Raw genomic sequence first — 18,688 nt, 5'->3', positions numbered from 1 at the left:
GTTCTATGGTTCAAGTGTCTGTTAGCGACCTCTGTGGGCCAGCGTTTGAACTGTGTTTGCTCGGCCACGTGATGAAAAAAAAATTCATCACGTGGCCGAGCAAACACAGTTCAAACGCTGGCCCACAGAGGTCGCTAACAGACACTTGAACCATAGAATGGTTCACAAACATGCTGGAAGTTTTATGCTATGCATATATTTAACTTACCTCCTTGTTAAAAAATATGTATTTTCTGATATTTGATCATTATTATTAGCAGAACATTCATATGAGGCCAAAATGGACCGCTAGAAACAGAAGTATTACTAGAAAGTGAGAGGAAGAGACAAAAGGCTCTAGAACACCAGAATGCCATTCGCTTACAGGTAAAAAAAGTAAAATGTAATTAAATAATTTCAATTGTCATTATGTGTGTTGTAATTAAGGTGGAAATGGAGAAGCCTGTGCAGTAGAGATTTTTCAAAACAGATTAACACATCTTGTGTTGGCCTAAAACACATACGTAAATAAAACAATTTGGATAGTCTCAAATGTTCAGGAACAGAAACATACAAATTTTCTATGAAACGTTATTAATATTAATTATTAATATTAAATTATTACCTTTTGATACGCAATCCAAAGATTTCAATTGAACGCCGTGGGCGAGATCTGTCCCTCCATGTAATTTGGTCTACGCGTGATTGATTGATATTTTCTATAATTTATAGGCCGACTCACTAATGGAAACATTTCAGATAGCTACAATGAAATCGGAGTTTACACAGTTACATGGTAAGGAAATCCTGGATTTTCCAATATTCAACGTGAAAATATGAAGTTATAAAGTGAAATTTAAGAATGGCGAAAATTATAAGCTGAATTTGTTACGATGCAGGGAGGAGTATTAATTATCTAAACATTACGCAGTGTGTACTCTACAGTACGCACCGAAACAAATTGACTCTCAAGCGCTGCATGCTATATTCGGTTTTGCATAGTCATGAACTATGTTTGTGTTCCCGCGAACCTAAAAGTTTCCCCGTTCAATTAAGTTTCCGAGTTTCGCCAAGCGTGTTTACCACTCAACAACACATCAATTGTATGCGGATTCATGCAGACCTGTATTTTTCTTGTTTCTCTCAGTTTGTTTGCTAGGATTGAAAATTTGTATATCTCCCCGCACCAAGATGGAAAGTGTATGTTAATAAATCAATCTTTCTCCTTCCCTTGAGAAACTACAGGCTTTCAAGAAGGACTTCCTATGCGTCGTTTTGTAGTCATAAGTTCCATACTCTTACAATCTGGTTCAAGCACTTAATTTCTAGACTGTATTTATACTAGAAAATTGACCGTCAAGAATAACCGCAAAATCTGAAGTACTACTAAACACGTTTTTATTGAAAAGTGTAACAAAGCAGCATGTATGATCTTGTATCGATGTTGCATTGTAGTCACGTGTACACAATATTACTATGGCAACGTTTTTGTTTTATTTAACGAACTTGGGACCATGAATACTGCAAACTTGGATCTTTAGCTTTTGTATTCATTCGCTTGACAGGAATATTTTCTTGATATAAATAACGTAACCTGAGATACAAAATAACACAAATAAGAAAGGTATAATGGAACAAAACAAGATTCTAGTTTTCAAGGAATTCACTGCGCTGTGTAGGGCGCACCTCCTAGCGGCAGAAGCTCGTACTACATCCGGTTCGCCCTCTATTGACACAGTCTGGAACCTATCCGATCGCACCTCGTATGCTCTGTTTCAGTGTCGGCCACTTATCACGCTGCCACGAGGATTCGCGGTTTTCTTAAGTCTCTCCAAAGGAATGACTTATTACCTGCAAACTAGACGCAGTAGCATTCTGTCATGCTTTTAACATACTCATCATTCATGCTCATATTCATAGTTAATGCTTTATAAAATTTGCAGTTGAAACATTACAGTTAAATAACCTAAGAATCAGTCACCACGTTAAAAATGGTGAAGTTCATTGGATCAATTGTTTTCCTTTGAGAGAAAAGTTAATCCATCTACATATTTACAATGCTTTTTTTTCTGTATTTCATAACAAATACATGTTCTGTAACATAAATTTGAGGATAGGAAAATGTAGTAGAAAAACACCAAAACAATTAAAAAGAGTAAGACGAACAAATAAGAATATTCCAAGAACACGAAAAATAATATTAATATTTTATTCAATTTAGATTCTCTCGTTGTTCATGAGACTGTCTGCCGTGCCCCTAAATGTTCTTTTCCTGGCTAGTAGTAGTGTGAGAAATGTTGCAGTTACTGGAAACCACTGAATTTGCTCACAGTCCCACGTTGACTTGTTTCAGGTTAGTAAATATTTTCGCAAGACACGTGTCTTGTCGTTTATCAAAATTCTATTCCCTATTTATCTTGGTACTTGGCTACTCACAAATGAACTGTACGAGTGCGTCCCCGTGGTGCCCTAATTCAGCATCCAGCGTCGCTTTCAATTGATTAACAAAGGTCAAGAATCCTGGAAAAAGGTAAATAGAGCGTATCACCCTTCACCCACATGTGGGGATCCTGCTGCCACGAAAGCAAATTGTTGGCAGTCAGGTGGAATGGCTAGACGGTATTTATTCAAGCAAATTTTACTCCTCTAATTGAATTTCTTCATTCATTTGGGATCCGAAACAAGTTGTGTTCGGGGGCGCCCATACTTGAGTGCATAGAATCAGCTCGTGAGATATTTGTCATTTATACGACTTGTAATGTTAAAGGTGTAGTGCTTTGGGGTGGGATGGTTACTCGAGGTTCATGAAATTAATGCTCAGTGTGGAGTCATGCCAGCACGTCGCTGTGTTTCGTATTTGAAATTTCTGACACTAAAACTCTTGTATGTAGTTCAGGTCAACATTTTTAATTTATCAAGACCGGTTCATCTTGTAAATAAATTATATATTTACACATTTTTTTTGTAACGCCTTGCATTAATAGAATGCGCTAAGTTACCAGGAATACTTTTCTTAGCCCTATCATGTCTCATGCTGCTGCACAGACGAAAACCGACCACAGATGGCCACTGCTAGGATGCCACGTGCAACTACAATTGGTACCAAACGCCAGAGTTCTCACAATAACCATTTTCATAGCACACTATTCAGTACACGTGTGCCACCAGAAATCCTTGATGGTCTCTTTTAGTTGAAATGTGAATATAAAAAATATTTTCCCGCATATTTAACTGTTATTAAAACGCAGTCTTAAATTGTGTCAGAGAACATAAACAGTGTGGGGAAAATAATACGACGTTTCGATATTTTATACTAAAAAACGTAGTACAATTTAAACTATATCGTGATCAAGTTGCCAAGTAAAGAAATGACGCGAGTGGATTGCGCTAAAGAAATGTTTGTAGAACCTAAACCATTTGTGATATGTAAAATCTGAAAACAGATATGGAAAGCTCAAGAGGTAATACGTATTTCGTACGCAATATGTCCAGATCCATCTCTTACGGTTTTCGAGAGGCGGGCGCTTAACGCCGCCAGATGCATTGAAAATTGTCACATTGGTTTATTAAAATTACAATAAATGTATAAACAATTATAATTACAACAAAATACATTACAGATTCTTAAAGGTCTTTATTTACTGATCATTTTACATGTAGGTTACGTTACTCTTACTCTTACCATTCTTGAGGAATGAACATTTGAAGGTGACTCGGCTATGGATAACGCTGTTTTGATGACGTCATTTCTTGACGACAACGAGGAATCAGAAATTTTTATAGTAATACAGTAAAACCCCTCTAGTTGGACACCCCTATATCCTGGACACCCCTCTATATTGGACACTTTTAATTGGAACCGGCGAATATCCCATAATTTTACATGTCCACAACACCCTATATCTTGGACACTCCATTATCCTGGAACTTGGTCACCGCTTTTGTTTTAAGTTGGACAGGTGCAAGCATGCACTTAGCTTCAATGCCTTTATGGGAAACGTTTACAGTTAGTATTTTGTTCTTTTGAATTTCTGACTGATGAATGCATTCTACCTGAGGATTAGCTTATGGTTGAGGGTGTGAGACATTGAACACATCATCGGAATGCAGTGGAAGTGTATAGTTATTCCTTTGTTAAACCCCTCACTGGAGTTTAACTTTGTCAGTACAATGCTTGCAACTGAATTAAACAGTGTTAACATAAATTGGAACGGTATGCTTTCGCTCATAACCAACAAGGAATGGTTGAAACTTTATTCCAATTAATTACGGCAAAAATTAGTAAGAGGATGGCAAATTCCAAGATAAAAGCAAAAAAGTAGTGTCTTGTAACGGGTTTTTTTACAACAAATAAGTGACATCTTATGTTGAGCTTAAAAAAATACATTCTGAACATTTAAAATTTCATTGAGTCTGGGATGTAATGTGCAACCATGAGAGTGGGTTTCAAAACATTATTATTATTGTCATTAATTCTTAATCCAAGCAAGCCTACAGTGGTTAGATTATGTAAGTAAATAGATTACATTGTCGGTAAACGTAAAGTATTGGTGTCCTTCCCTTTGAGCTTATCCATGCAAGTTTAATTTACTCAAAACAAAATTTGTAAAAAAATAATTTAACTTTTTAATTTTTCTTATCAATAATTTCCTTTTTGGGAAGGGCTCCATAATACTCTACAATTACCACATTGTCATTACACCACAATTTGAAAGGATGAGTTTCCCATTTCCCTCTATCTTGGACACCTCTGTAAGTTGGACACATTATCGTGGAACCGCAAGTGTCCAAGTTAGAGAGGTTTTACTGTATAAGAAGAAGATAAGATTTACAACCACCAGTTATTGACTACAGTATCCAAGCTTTCTTTCGGGTACGCCGTTTATTATACAGTACTTATTAGAGAAAAATTACGTGGGCCTCAAAAAATAAATCGTCCGCCTGCGGAATGGGCATCCCTGTCTTCAGGTTCGTGTTTTGTCACGTCTTCACTGAACGTTCAGGTTCTTGTGGCGGTGGATTTGAAACGCGGTTAGGTTAGGTTAGGTTAAGCAATCTTTAACAAGAACCAGTAAAGTCAATGACAAAATTGAATACCATACCGAGTTTTGTCAAAATCATTCATGTAATGTGGATGCTGTTACTTGCGAACAGACCGACTAAAGTGACGAAGACGTAGGCGTTTTTGAAATGCAGCTGAAGTGAGTGTCTTGTTAAAAGTGGGAAGATAGAAGTTGCAAGATTTTTTCACTTGGAAATCTTTAATTCCAAAACACGAAAGTCATCGGATTGTCCCTATCATGTAGCTAAAACCTACAAAGATGATAAGAGAGACGAGAAGGGGAACTCCATATTTTGCACTCTTCAACACTGGGTTGCGACACCAGGCAGCCTTGTCGGTGGCTATCAGCTTTTTACAGGAATGTATCGCTTCCATAGACCACGGTGGTCTAGCGGTTAGAACGCTGGCCTTGTAATCCTGGGGTCTCGGGTTCGATTCCCGGCGGTTGGGCAAGGCCGTGGTCTAGGCAACACGGAGTTTTCCTCCGGGGGCTTCCCCGGTTTCTCCGTGGCATCCCAACAATTACTCCATTCACACACAGAAGAAGGCAATGGCAAACCACTTCTGGATCATCTGCCAAGAACGTATATGAACAGGTCCCAGTCCGAGAAAAGGATGGAAGGATCCTGTTCATAATGTCGGCAACCTCCTGTAAAGGTGACGGCGTAATATAGAAGAATCGCTTCTATCTTTAGAGTGTGTGCCTGACGTTTACAATTATGAGAATAATGCATCAGTCCTACTCTTGAACATAGACACATGGTTTAAAGTATTCTGCATTTCCTGCTTTCTGTTTTTAAATGCCATTCAAAAACACAGAAAACGCCTGCGTGAATTACATAGGCTCACCCGCCTGAACAGCCTGCCGGAGTTGTTGCCGAATCATCAGGCCTCCTGCAACCTTGAAGAGAGTTACTAAATTCATAAAGTTATAGGAATAGTTGCAGGCACATCTAAACACCTTTACCTTCGTCATAGAATATACGTACTTATGTAGTATTATAGTCATCCATACCGAATATTTGCAAATAAAAATAATTGATTCGAAATCTCACTTACTGGACATAGGGCCTATACAAAAATTGTCAAATCCTTGAAAACGAACTAAGCTCAGTGCAATGCAGACGAACACGGGGAGTGTAGATAAAATCTATCTGTATAGAAGGCCACCACACCAGACCGGTACCTCCACAGCTTCAAGGACTGGACTTGATTGCAGGGAGAGAACAAGAACGTAGAACCCTTTTAGGGTAATACAAATCGCTAGTTCATTATTCAGATTTGAATTAACGACAATGTAATTAAAGAAATGTGGGATTCCGAGAAAACACATTTTCACTCACTTCATTGAATCACGTCTAAATATAGATTACCCTTCGACGACTCTTACTGCAGTTGTTGGTGCTATTGAAATTGAAAGGGAATTTTTCTAGGTTAAGCACGTGATGCATTTGTTATTGTCATGTATTTCCCCACCTTCAAACAGGACCACCTGTGTAAGTGGTCCCCCCTCTACCAAGTGCCAACAGCATCTTCGGAGGGTGGAGGTCAGGGCACCCTCATGCCCTTGGGGTGAGAAATCACCCCTAAAGGCGGATGAGTCAACGGCTTACGACGCGGAAGGCAAGGGGAATCCACCTCATTAAAGATCCTCAGGATTTCCCAAGTATCAGCAGCTGCCAATCAATTCTAGTATTGATTGCAAAAGAAGGAGAAGAATAAGAAGTTCGGGCAGGTCTCTCTGATGCGCGCGCAGCTTGTGGAAGTGTTATGCCGGGATGCTGGCGAGCTAGTTGCTTGTATGTCAGAAGCCAGCTGACAGATGAGTTTAAAAGCAAAATATCGTGAAAGGAGTCACTGTTATTTACAAGTTTCGTTGTGGTGGATGATTACTTTAGAATTACGGAACAGTTAGATTGTTAATACGAACTGAAAGAAAGGCATTTACGTTCCTTTCGTTTTTTAGCTAATGGAAAATGGCTGAAACTAGGAGCAACGCAATGACAGATTTTTTTACGTTGTGAAAGACAAAAAACCTTTTTTGTCCGTGAGTTGGAAAGTGTCACAGTTATCTACGTCGATATTTTGTTACGTAACTATGTGGTAATAAACATTTGATGGTAATTTATATTACCGCTATTGTATGATTGTGAACTATCTGTGGATGAAAGTCTAGGTTATTTTGTTGGTGAGAGTTTGACTTTGCATGCCGCCTGTGAAGTATACCATATGTGACGACAAGTGTTGAAGACTTTCAAAGTCTCTTTACGGTAAATATTATGTATTAATGCTATTTCATTTATATAAATGAACCATTCCAGAGGTAAACGAGTGCATAACGTTTCATTGGTTTTCTGTTGAATATTTCAAGCAATAAGAAACGGACTCAAGATAGATACAGAAGGAACTTTTTTGGTGAAAACAGTTTCTCAGTCGTTATAAGCGTTGAAAAACTGAAAATCCCCTTTGTGACAATACACTGTTTTTCATTGCAAAATATTTTCTTAGTGATGTTAAGAAATTGAAGTGGTAGTTATGATTTTTGATGTATTACTTTTGAAGAAGAATCAGTTGATATGGCATCGCGACGAAACCATCACGGGGGTCATGGCGGGGGCCGCGGGGGTCATGGTGGCGCCGCTGGAGCCGGGGGAAACGGGAATGAATTTCGAGGTTTCGGTATCGATCCCGAAACAATCGAGAATTACGATGCCGACGTAACGCGCTGTTGTGTTCCAGCAGACATGATCAACCTGGATGTTCTGAGAGACGCACTGACGTTGGGCAGTACATGCACAGGGGAAATGTTTCGATGCTTGGGAGCAGACGGTCCTAACCTATCTGAAATCATGTGGCCGGGCAAGATCTTGGTCCGAAAGACAACGCCGCCAGAATTAGTGGACCATCCGAACAGGAACAGCTGATTTCTGCTGCCGGCGAGGTCAGAGGTCACACTGGGTCCTCTTCCCCACCTGCATCAGGATCCAGCGAGCCAAATGTTTCTCCCATCCAAATTTGAGTTCTTCTCTGACAGATCACGGTAAGGTCTTCACTTACAGTTTCTTAACTTTCTCGGAGATGGGGGGTGTGTAGGAATTGTTAATATATCCACTTACACGTATTTAAGTTTATAATTATGCCATTAAATTTGCACATTTGATACGTGATACGTGAAAAACTGTGGACTAATATTCCGTGTTATACTTTGATGTTAAACGAGAATGTTTCAGGAATAGCCCTCTGACTTTTCTGTGTGTTGCATCAAAGTTGTGGGTATACGTATGGATAGAGCCATATAAAGGGCATTGTGCAGGCAGTGCTTTTTACAAAGAACACTGAAACACCCGTGCAAAATTTTCATGCTACAAGAGTGTGTCGTATCACAAGCACAAATTGTATAATACATTAATAATTTCTCGCTCCGGATTTTGAACTCTGTAGCTGTAAGGAAATTAATCCAGCATTTTAACTGGACCTATGACACAGATACCTTCTTGAAAAGTTTATGATTAAGCCCAATTTAGCTGATCAAAAAGAAAAGATTCTATCTTATGGCCCTCGAAAGTTTTATTTCAGGTATTTTTCCTTTAGGTTATCCTGTAAAAATTTGACAACCATTACTCATTCCCCCACCCGTGCTGTGTGTCTTGTATACTTTTTGACATAATATCAGTACAAAATAACATATTTAAGCGTGTTAGCAACAATATCTGCACAGCGGAGTTCGTTAATCGGGACTAACGTGTTAGTCAGTTCTAGCGCCGGCTGTGCACATATGTCGCTGTTCAACTTAACACTTGAAATGACGTGAGGGGTACAAGTGTACTTGGCACGCGGTTAAGAGCGCCCACACAGAATGAGAAATGCTGAAGCCCTGGATAACTAATCAGTTTCAGCATTTTGAATAAACATCAGAGTCTAGTCATCTCTCGTACAGCTAGTAGTTGCTCAGATTGTCGACAAATTCCTCATCTTTTATGGAACCCGAAGAGTCAGTGGTCCCTGTACTTGGATGAATCCAGTTCATACTCTCATACGTTATTTATTCAATGTACCTTTTAATATTATTATTTCATCTGCGCCTAGATCTACCAGTTAGTCGTTCCCGTCGAAGCTTTCCGCCCCAAAATGTATGTATTTGTCATGTTTTCTTACAAATTATGAGCTACCTCATTATGCAGCAATGATTAACTGTTAATTAATTTTAAAATGAATCTGGAATGGCCTGAGTTTCATTCACCAGGCAGTAAGAAAGGCTAAAACCCAGAATTCGGTCGTGTCATTTTATACTTAACGTCGCTTTCACAGTTACTTGGGTATAAAATGTAGGGAGCATAGCTTTAGTAAAAGATGAGTCTCGAAGTTTGGCATCAGAACTTATTTTAAGCTACTATCCCAGCATTTGTCCTTCGGAGCTGAGTAAAACTACTCTGATTCTCATGACAGTCGACATGCGGGCGGAGATTCGAACACCGGACCTGTTACTGCTAGTCCCATCCAGTGTACGTCGCTTCTGCGTTAATAGTGTTAAGGTAGGTTTTATGTGATTATAAAACCATCGTCTTCGGAATGTCGTTTCGCTTTGTCGTCATAAATGTGGAAGTGGTCGCTGTCGTTGACTAGTGTCCGTGTATAACCCGACAGACAGACGTTTCCTAGTGTGTTGGTATTGGACATTGTCCATATACAGATCCCGCTGTAACTACTAGTAGGCATTACGTAATATTTTACATACCATTAGACACTCCTCAAGAAAATTCACACGCAAAGGGTGACCGGGAGGGACACACGTTCTCCTTAACCCAGCACCGCGTGAACCCGAAATCCCAACCCAAACACGATATCTAATTATCTTGTGGGTTAATCTCCATACCAATTTAATGAGTAATATCGTGAGTTATACCGTGGGCAAGATATCCATTTAATGTTGTTATAATGCCGATAGAATGTCTGTCGTGTGGATAATTAAACATGTCGCACAGTTCCACACTGGAAACGGATTACAGATCACAACATTAGATACTGAATATTCTGTGTGAAATTAGGCCAACAATCTGATTTTAGGCCTTGCGTTCTTCTCCTTTGGTTTCTAACTAGCCGATATTTCAAACTGAATTTGTCTGTTGTTTTCTAAAGTTGGTAGTTGGAGTGTTACAATTTTGAAATGGAAAAATCTGAAGTTGGCCCACTGCATTTTACGGGCTGGAATTCAAGTATGACATTTTGAAAAGTATTTCGGTCTTTGGACCTCATTTACATGGAGAGATACTGGGTTAAGTTGATTTAAGGTCATTGGTCAGTGTTGAATTAATGTCTCACGCGTTCTCCTCGCCACCGATTCGAGACTGGTCGTAGGGTTTACCTAACCTCCTATCTAGTGGCGTCGAGGAATGTGACTGGAGGTGAATTAGCCGGGGATTGAAGCTGACCGTCCTATTCATTTGCCGAGGTTATGAATATGTGGAGTTATACCTCCACTCGTCATAAGCCTTAATGAAGTGGTGCTTAATTAAGCCCCAGGGACGTCTTTGCCTTTACGCATTGTGCAGTCTCACTTGTTTCAGAATGGAATGAAAGGATTGTGATAAATACGTGTTCAGTGAGTACGTTGTTATGTAATGGTTGTAAAACTCTACGGAAGAGATAAAAGTGACTTTATGAATTAAAGTATCCAGAGTCTGGAACAATAAATTATATAGACGTTCGTCTCCCTTCATTGGGGAAAGTTGTTAAGCCTGCCTGAACCCTACCCCTTCCCCAGAAATTGCTGAAGGCAGTGCGTCTCAGGGCGCAGATGTTTATGATCAAATAATGACATATTTCTGGCATGTTAGGGCTGCACAAAAAGTTCAAGATGTCTTGGCGCTAATGACGTTTTACTTGTAAGTCTGATAGCATTGAAATCTGATACAGAATCGTTCACAGTCCAAATAAATATTTTCAACAGTTGTCCAAACAATTTAATTTTAAAAGTACACAAGATGATAGAGTTGCGTCATATTGTGAAAATATATATTTAATTAATTAATCTTGTCCGTCTAATCACAATTTAAAATTTAAAATTAAGATAGTTAAAATACCATGTGATGCTCCTTATCAAATCATTCGATTTACATTTAGAACATCCAATGTAGTGAGAAAGGGATGTTCTAAATGTAAATCGAATGTTTCGATAAGGAGCATCACATGGTATTTTAATTATCTTAATTTTAAATTTTAAATTGTGATTAGACGGACAAGATTAATTAATTAAATTTAAAAGTACACGCTTACGCACAGACCAGGCGAACGTTAACTCGTAAATCTACGTTGTATAGTGCGTAAGTAAACACCTTGGACAGCTTTACCTTTACCAACTTTAGTGAGGACGCTAAATAACATTACGAACTGCACCGGGCGGATGAAATCTATTTTAGAAATAGCAAATCGAGCCTTGGCGTTATTCTTGCCTTTTTCAATTTTCGTTTAAGTAACAGGCCTACAGTGAAACAGTCAAGATAGAAATGTTTTATGAGTACTCAGATGTTTTCTAGTGCTTTTTCACACATCGGCTACAGAACATCAGCACAGGAAAACCCGTTTTATGAAATAAAAAGGGTAAGCACGAGAGAGTCACATGAATGCTTAACCTCTGTTAGAAGGATGGCCAGCGTCGCGCTAAGACCACCTTAACCCAATGCAAATAATGCTGGCAGCGATTAGGTGGAGGCATGTTTTCTCGTTCTCCAAATATAACGGTGATGAGCCTGTCGCCACCAAATTACCGTAAACGAAACTTCAGTTAAGATGTGTAAAATGAGGGTCTTAGCTAAGTGACTCGATGGAGAGACCACTTCGCTATTCCTAGAGGTCTCTTAATGTCAGTCTGTCTCAACGGGGGTTGTTCTCCCAAAGAAAGAATACTGGGGCTGCACAATTGAACGGCGTCACGGAATCTGTGCTGAAGAAAACATTTGCGTGACTTGTCTTCGTGAAGAGCCGCTGTTCCTATATAGGACTGAACGAAAGGTTTATTTCTTAATTCTCTGTACGACATGAAGGGTCTGTATATTTCTGTGTGATTATGGGATTCAGTAGATCACGATTTTGAATATGACGTTTCGAAATTACCCAACAGGAGCCGACATTGTCTTTTATTGACTTGAAAATTATGTTCGCTACAATTCTCTGAGCTAATTAGAACATTTATCTGGCGTGAAGCAGTGCCTAGTATATTGCTGGAGGGACTGAGTATAATCACTAAATACCACGGTCCGGGTGGCCTAATTGCGGGTCCTAATCTGATCCAGGATTTCACGAATACGAAGCAGGAATGATTTTGCTAACCTCAGACCCTGGATTATTGATTTTTTTTTAATTTCTGAGGACTTTTGTTTAAGGCCATTTTTGAGTCATGTGATACTCGGGTGTCGTTTAATGTCATCAGCATCGCATTACGAGTGTTTCCGCTCATGCCATGTTCCTATTAACATGTTGAGGACTCGTGCTTTGTTTGTGATGGAAGTGGTGATACTGAATTTTTAATTTGGTGAGGTTGGGAAAGATCAGTCATTTTTGTTTAGAGCACAGTACCATTATTTCCCAGTAGGGACTGTGGAGAAGCATGAAAAACTAAAGAAATTGTTGACTGCATGGAGAATAGTCATTGAGAAGGTCGTAACCAAATTTCCAATTTTCATGAAACTTGTTCACGGGAGTTCTCTCTTAGTCTGCCCTGAGACACATTATTTTTAGGGCCCATTTTAAATTATCCTCCCGTCCTTACCAAGGTCTCCAAAATCGTCTCTTGCCTTCAGATTTTCAGGAAAAACAAATTCGTACACCATTCATTTCTCACCTGTCATGCGTGTTACATGCCCCGCCCATCAAATTCTTTAGGCCCTTCAAAAAAAGAACTTGTCTACGTGCAAAATGTTAAAACGTTCTAGTTCGTTACGTCGAAGAGCCCCTTTGCCCTGGTGCAATCTCCAAGTTGGAGGACCGCCCTTTGTCGGCTATCTGCGGCAACTCTTCCATCCTGAATCTTCAACACGGTTCAAATTCTTCTCACATTGTATTTAAAGTTACGAAAAGATTTCTGGTTCAGAAGGTACAGTTTATCGGCCCTTAAAACGAAGCCTTTCTGCTTTAGGGATGCAGTTTTCAGTGATGGAAACCACGACCTCTTTATAACGGTAGTGCTGTGGTGTAATCGTCACAGTTATCTAGACGCGCGACTGACCGGTGTAGAGCACAGCTCGTTGGTCTGTGTTTACTGACTTCCCCACACCCTGGCCTGTAGTTTGACGAAATTGCGCTCCCTTACTTGTCCGGTACACTAAAAAAAAGCGAATATGTTTTTTCAGGTAAAATAAAGTTTAAATATCTCAAATTTTGTAGTTAAAATATTTCAGGGTTTTGGAAGGTGCCTCCGTGAACTCCACTCTAATGTGAGGGGAAGGAGATTTGTTTATGTACGTTTATATCGCGTGCCATTTATTTAACCTGAAAATGTTATTTAACTTCAAAGTGGTGCATTGAGCTGAGTTACGAGGAAGTAAGTTTTCCCGTGTTTGCAGTCTTCCGTGTAGCCCACACCTTGTAAATTATTGAACACTGGACCTACATGTCTGTCAGTAGTGTCTGATAAGGGTAATTTTGCCCGCCTCTGACTTATTCAGTTCGCTGTTTCCAGAGGGGATTATGCCTCACTCCCTCCCTAAGTTATTAGACGCATTAAAATACGATCAAACAATGCCAAAATATAACATAAGATAAAATTTGCTTTCCTCTGAGCATGTAAAATGATCGTGAAACGGCGAAGTTATGTCTGTCCGCATGTTTAATCTGTGGAACCACTCGACGAAATATTATGAAATTTGGCATTTGTGATGTACGCAAAGTTTGTAAAGCGACTATTCAAATTTTGTTTGTATCAATCTTACACAGCATTCTGGATGTGTTTATATTATTCAGTTTTGTATAAAGCTAATTAAGGTATGTAGATTAAATTGATATGTAATTGAATTGTGGATTTCCCACTTTACGTAAAGCTCGTATCGTTCAAGTAATGTTAAATTGGTTTAAACTTGTTTATAGATAGAGGCTAGTTAAGAGACCAGCTTAGTAATGGCCTGCAGTATATTGTACAGTGAGTGTTGAAGGAAACACAAAGGAAAATTGTCATTCTGTGTTCGAAGTTTCGTTAAAAAAAAGATTTTGCGGTCCGCAAGGTACATAGGCTGTTTCAGTCGCGTCTGTAGGCTGTGTGGTCTCTTATTTTACGTTCTGCGAGGTAATAATTCACGTTGTTTCATTAATAAAATGACACCGTGTTTTTATTTGAGCTGGATGGACGTAACTTTAAAACTAACGCATTTATGTGAAAAATGTATTTTTTACTCGGCACCGAAACATTATCACGAAAAATAGAACCAAGTAGGCGTAAACCTCTTTTTCAAAAATATTTGGTCTATGTTGTAATGGAAGTACCTGTATTGTTGTGAGCGGAATGTTCTTTTAAAAACATTCCGTATTTACGGGATTGTAATGCTCATATAATGACACTGCCAAGCTGGATCTGAATGGGCTTTGGTTACTAGCCGGATTACTTGCTTCTGTATTTGAAGAAGAGACGTTTCACTTACGTAGATTACAGGCTGTGAGAACGTAAGCCTCCAAATCGATAGTCCATCCCCGACATCCCTCACAAAAGTTGGAATGCAGCTTTGCGATCAAGCTTAAAAAAGTATGGATAATACTGGGATTACTCATTGTGTGAGGTTTCTGTGGACATAATTGGAACGGAAAGATGTACGTAGGTTCTGAAAGTAATTTTTAAAAACATTGGTATATGGGGGGTGGGGGTGGAGGTGCTTCTCTCATGCCTAAACACAACTTCTATTTCATTTTCAATAAACGTTAACCTGACCTCCGGGTCTGTGTTCCTGGACTACTTGAAACAAATATTGAGGATTTGAATCCTGTTCGGATATTCATCTGTAATTTTCTGTGGTATTTCGGTTGAGATGGCTGGTGTATGGCGTGTCCATCAGATTAAATAAAAGAATACGCATTACAGATGAGCTTTCAGGTTCTCACGGCAGCGAGAATGATGTTGTGCTGTGTAGTCTGGTAGGTGTTTACTGACGTTTCAGAGGTGTGTACTCCTTCAATCATCATTGCCCTGATGATAGAGGCAGTAACATATATGGAATTTTGTGTTGGCTACTACGAGAGACTTCGCAGTGCAATATCCCATTACCGTAATTTGTTTACATCGGTTTCCAGTTACAATTTACAGCTTCTTGAAAGCTGTCTTTGAATTAAATTTAGTAGTGTTTTAAGTACACTATCAGGTCTACCAAGAATCGATAGCAGGTTAATTAATTTTGTAAAAGATTTTCGAAAAGTAATTCTGTGGTGTGTTTGCCATGGTTAAATCGGGAAGACCGTGTCTGGAAGCTGTCTGTAACAAAACACGCATAGAACTTATGATTTCATATGTAGTAAATATTTTTTCTGAGAATAGTTAGGAATGTGAGTCCTGATACAATGCGGGATACGCAAATTGTCATTCAGTGAGCACTGATAATATTCAGTATACTTTTAATAACACATACTTGTTTTACATAAAACATGAATTGCTTTCGTGCGCAGTTTTAATTGAAATTTTACTTTACAAAAAAGCTGACTGCAAGTTAATAAATTCGATTCCATTAGCATTCAACTGAAATGTCGAACTGTGGATCTGGAACTTCTGAACATTTAAACATTCATGTTTTTGTGAAGCATGCTTTGTTCGTAAAGTTGGTAACAACGTGTTGCGCTATGCAAGTCTCACTTTATAAATTAATACTATTTTATTGTTAAATGTTCAGCGACAGTAGGTCTATGGTACTCCTGCTTCGGTGTAGCGTTAATACATAAACAGAGCTCAGTAATAATTTGTACCCACTTACGTGTCGTTCAGTGAGGGAGCAGATGATACCTACCCTCTTCTGTCATCTTCTCCCCTACCTTATTTGTGGCAACTAAAGATCTAAATTTAGTAAATGTTTATGAATGTAGAATTATGTAACCTTATTTTTCTTCGAATTTCTTTCGTATGGACGACAAAGACAGGCATATTTTTTCGATAAATTCATTCCTTGTTTGTGGCTGTCGAAACATTTTGTGTTCTGTTTCGGGCTGCCACAATTAGTTTAGATTTGTTTACAGGTGATAACATCCCAAACTTTTCATAATCAGCGAATGCAGGATTTTGATTGTTTCCTATTGTGTTTTTCGATGGCAAATATATATATATTTTTTGGTAAACATATTTTTAGATCGTGAAGAAATACCCAGGATTTTATGGAACTCGATATTTAATTACCGTGTTCACAAAAGCCGGCATAGGTTCTGCCATGAGCGAGTCCACATCCTTGTTTCCTTTGTCTTTAAGATTACTTTTAATATTATCAGCCCATTAACTGCTGGATTTCATAAATGTTCTAATATTCCGTTGGCGTCATCCTCATCTTTCCTTCTGTATCCTCCGTGTCCCTCCGATCTGATGTTACTTGATTTTATCGCCCAAATAATATACATATTTAATTTATTAATGTACGTATGAAATTAAGGTCCTTAAATCTGAATTAATGATTTGCCATTAATGTATTATATATGCCGCCATAGTTATATATATTAATATAGTAAATTTGTTGCAACCAACAGTGTAACAAAATTGTACATCTTTGCGTGCAGATCTCTTTACAAATTATTTTTAGGCCTGTCATCAGTGTACACACTCGCCCGCCATTGAATTCTACTCGTTTATACTTACATATCAATAGAAGTGTCTTCCCTCGAGGTTTTCCATTGAAAATTTTATATGCGTATTGTCTGTAAGTGGTAAATGTCCTACTCATTGCATTTTCCCGAACTAACTTAATATTTGGACAAGAGTACGCATTATTAAACTCTGCATTATCACGTGTTCTATGTTCTCCTGTTGACGCTCTGTTTCTCCCACTTGTTCACTCAAAATGAAATACTGAAAGGCTCTCAGTCCTTTTTATAACAACTTTTCAGCAGAACTTTTTATATAATTTGACCCATGGGTGACCATAAAAATGTTCTCACGAGTACATTTTTTCTCTCCCACAGAGCGGAATCGTGTATATGAATGTAAAAGGTAAAATATAAATGGAGGTAGCGCTGAAGTAGTTCTTGGCATCATAATGAAATATTTAGTTAAATCCCGCTGACGTCGGCCTTTCGGCTGTTCTGAGAAGTCGAAATAAAATAATGTATCAAATACATCTTTTAAGTACTCTGGTGTCTATTTTATGGTGATCGTAACTGGAGGTTAACGTTCACTACAATTTAACTTCCGTTTGGTTTCTCAAAAGTTCAAGCATTCTTTCATATTGAAATTTACCGATAAGGTTGGTAGAGCTGTAACCCTCTAAACTCATATTTCGTGAGAACAGGTCCGAATGTAGATCACGTCTGTCCTAAGATTCTTTCTTACTTTTCTCAGTATCACTAGTCGAATGCATATCGTTCGATATATCATAATCACCTCCTTTCAAATTTCAGCACTCACCATTCATAACCATTTTTCAATTTTATTCGAGAGTGGACCAGTGCAATTGAAACGGTGTCATTACGTAACCTACGACAATTTTATATAAGCGGAAAAGACAGGTGTACGTACAGCAGACCCATTCATGGGAACAGTGTCGTGGGGGCATGTTAGCCTAGAGTGTATGCAGTAAAGTTTCATTAAAATAATGTTTTGTGTGTGTTATAAATATTCCAAATCTTACGTGAAGAAGAAATAGGATTGTGGGACACATTCTGAGGCACCCAGGATTGGTTACTTTGGTAATGGAAGGAACAGTTAAAGGGGAGACAAAGATTGGAATTTTTGAGGATGTGGGCTGTAAAACATTTGTGGAAATAAAGAGATTAGCGCAAGATAGGCGTTAATGGAGGACCATATTAAACCAGTCGAAAGACTGATGACAAACAAACAAACAGCCACAGAAATATTCCTCCGATATGTTAAACAAGAAGAGCAAAGTAGGTATGGGGCTGACCTCTCCTCCGACCATGGTCCTTACTCTCGAGGACAGGCGCGAAGAAATTGTCTAGTAAACGGTTTGTAGGCCTGCTACAAGCACGCTCCGGTCGTCATGAATGGGAGTGTTTAGCCCGACAAACATCTTACACATCTAAGTTACATCCCATTCAACCACCCCGTGATCAGAAGCTAGTAGTCGCGCAGCTGGTTATGCAATGTTCATTACCGTGCTAACACTAGCCTGCCACTGGATTCCATCCAACTAAATCTACAGCCTCACGTCGTATTGTCGCTCATCCTCCGAAGAAATTCCCGACCTGTTTGCGGGACCCTAAATTTGATTACGAGTAGACAAGCCCCGTTGCTCGTTCTGTCAGATGAAAGCAAGTTGATGAGATTAGAAGTAGTTCCGCGTTTGTTCTCCTTGTAACGTTGGCCTATTCCCTGGCACTGGGTTGTGGGCTCTCTTCGCATTGAACTGAAGTCTTCACAAACTTCGCACGAAGACCCTGGGGACTGGTGTGTTCTTGGAGGTATCTTGTTTGGATTTAGGCTGGGCTATCAGCTGTCATGTCCGATGGGGTTCGTGTTTTTAT

At 39.0% G+C, this 18,688-nt stretch overlaps 1 protein-coding gene and 1 long non-coding RNA gene across 2 annotated transcripts in view; one reads left to right on the top strand and one right to left on the bottom strand.

Moving 5' to 3' along the window:
* Positions 1-131: 131 nt before the first annotated feature.
* LOC147871839 (paired box protein Pax-2-like) overlaps positions 132-18,688 on the bottom strand; it is a 207,225-nt gene continuing 188,668 nt past the window's right edge. Inside the window, exon 6 of the mRNA XM_087360011.1 lies at positions 132-2,499. Within this exon, the coding sequence (XP_087216137.1) occupies positions 2,481-2,499 (19 nt within the window). The 3' untranslated portion in view covers positions 132-2,480. The remainder of the gene's footprint in view (positions 2,500-18,688) is intronic.
* The window catches only part of LOC147871840 (uncharacterized), a 137,643-nt gene continuing 125,776 nt past the window's right edge, over positions 6,822-18,688 (top strand). The window contains exon 1 of the long non-coding RNA XR_015538258.1: positions 6,822-8,081. This is a non-coding gene — a long non-coding RNA (uncharacterized LOC147871840). The remainder of the gene's footprint in view (positions 8,082-18,688) is intronic.

This window comes from Zootermopsis nevadensis, unplaced genomic scaffold (genome assembly GCF_977971745.1).
Source record: "Zootermopsis nevadensis isolate Lab colony 2312 unplaced genomic scaffold, Znev_1.0 Znev_ptg000037l, whole genome shotgun sequence".
Lineage (NCBI taxonomy): Eukaryota > Metazoa > Arthropoda > Insecta > Blattodea > Termopsidae > Zootermopsis > Zootermopsis nevadensis.
The sequence above is the reverse complement of the archived record's forward strand: the minus strand, read 5'-3'. Positions and strand labels throughout refer to the sequence as shown.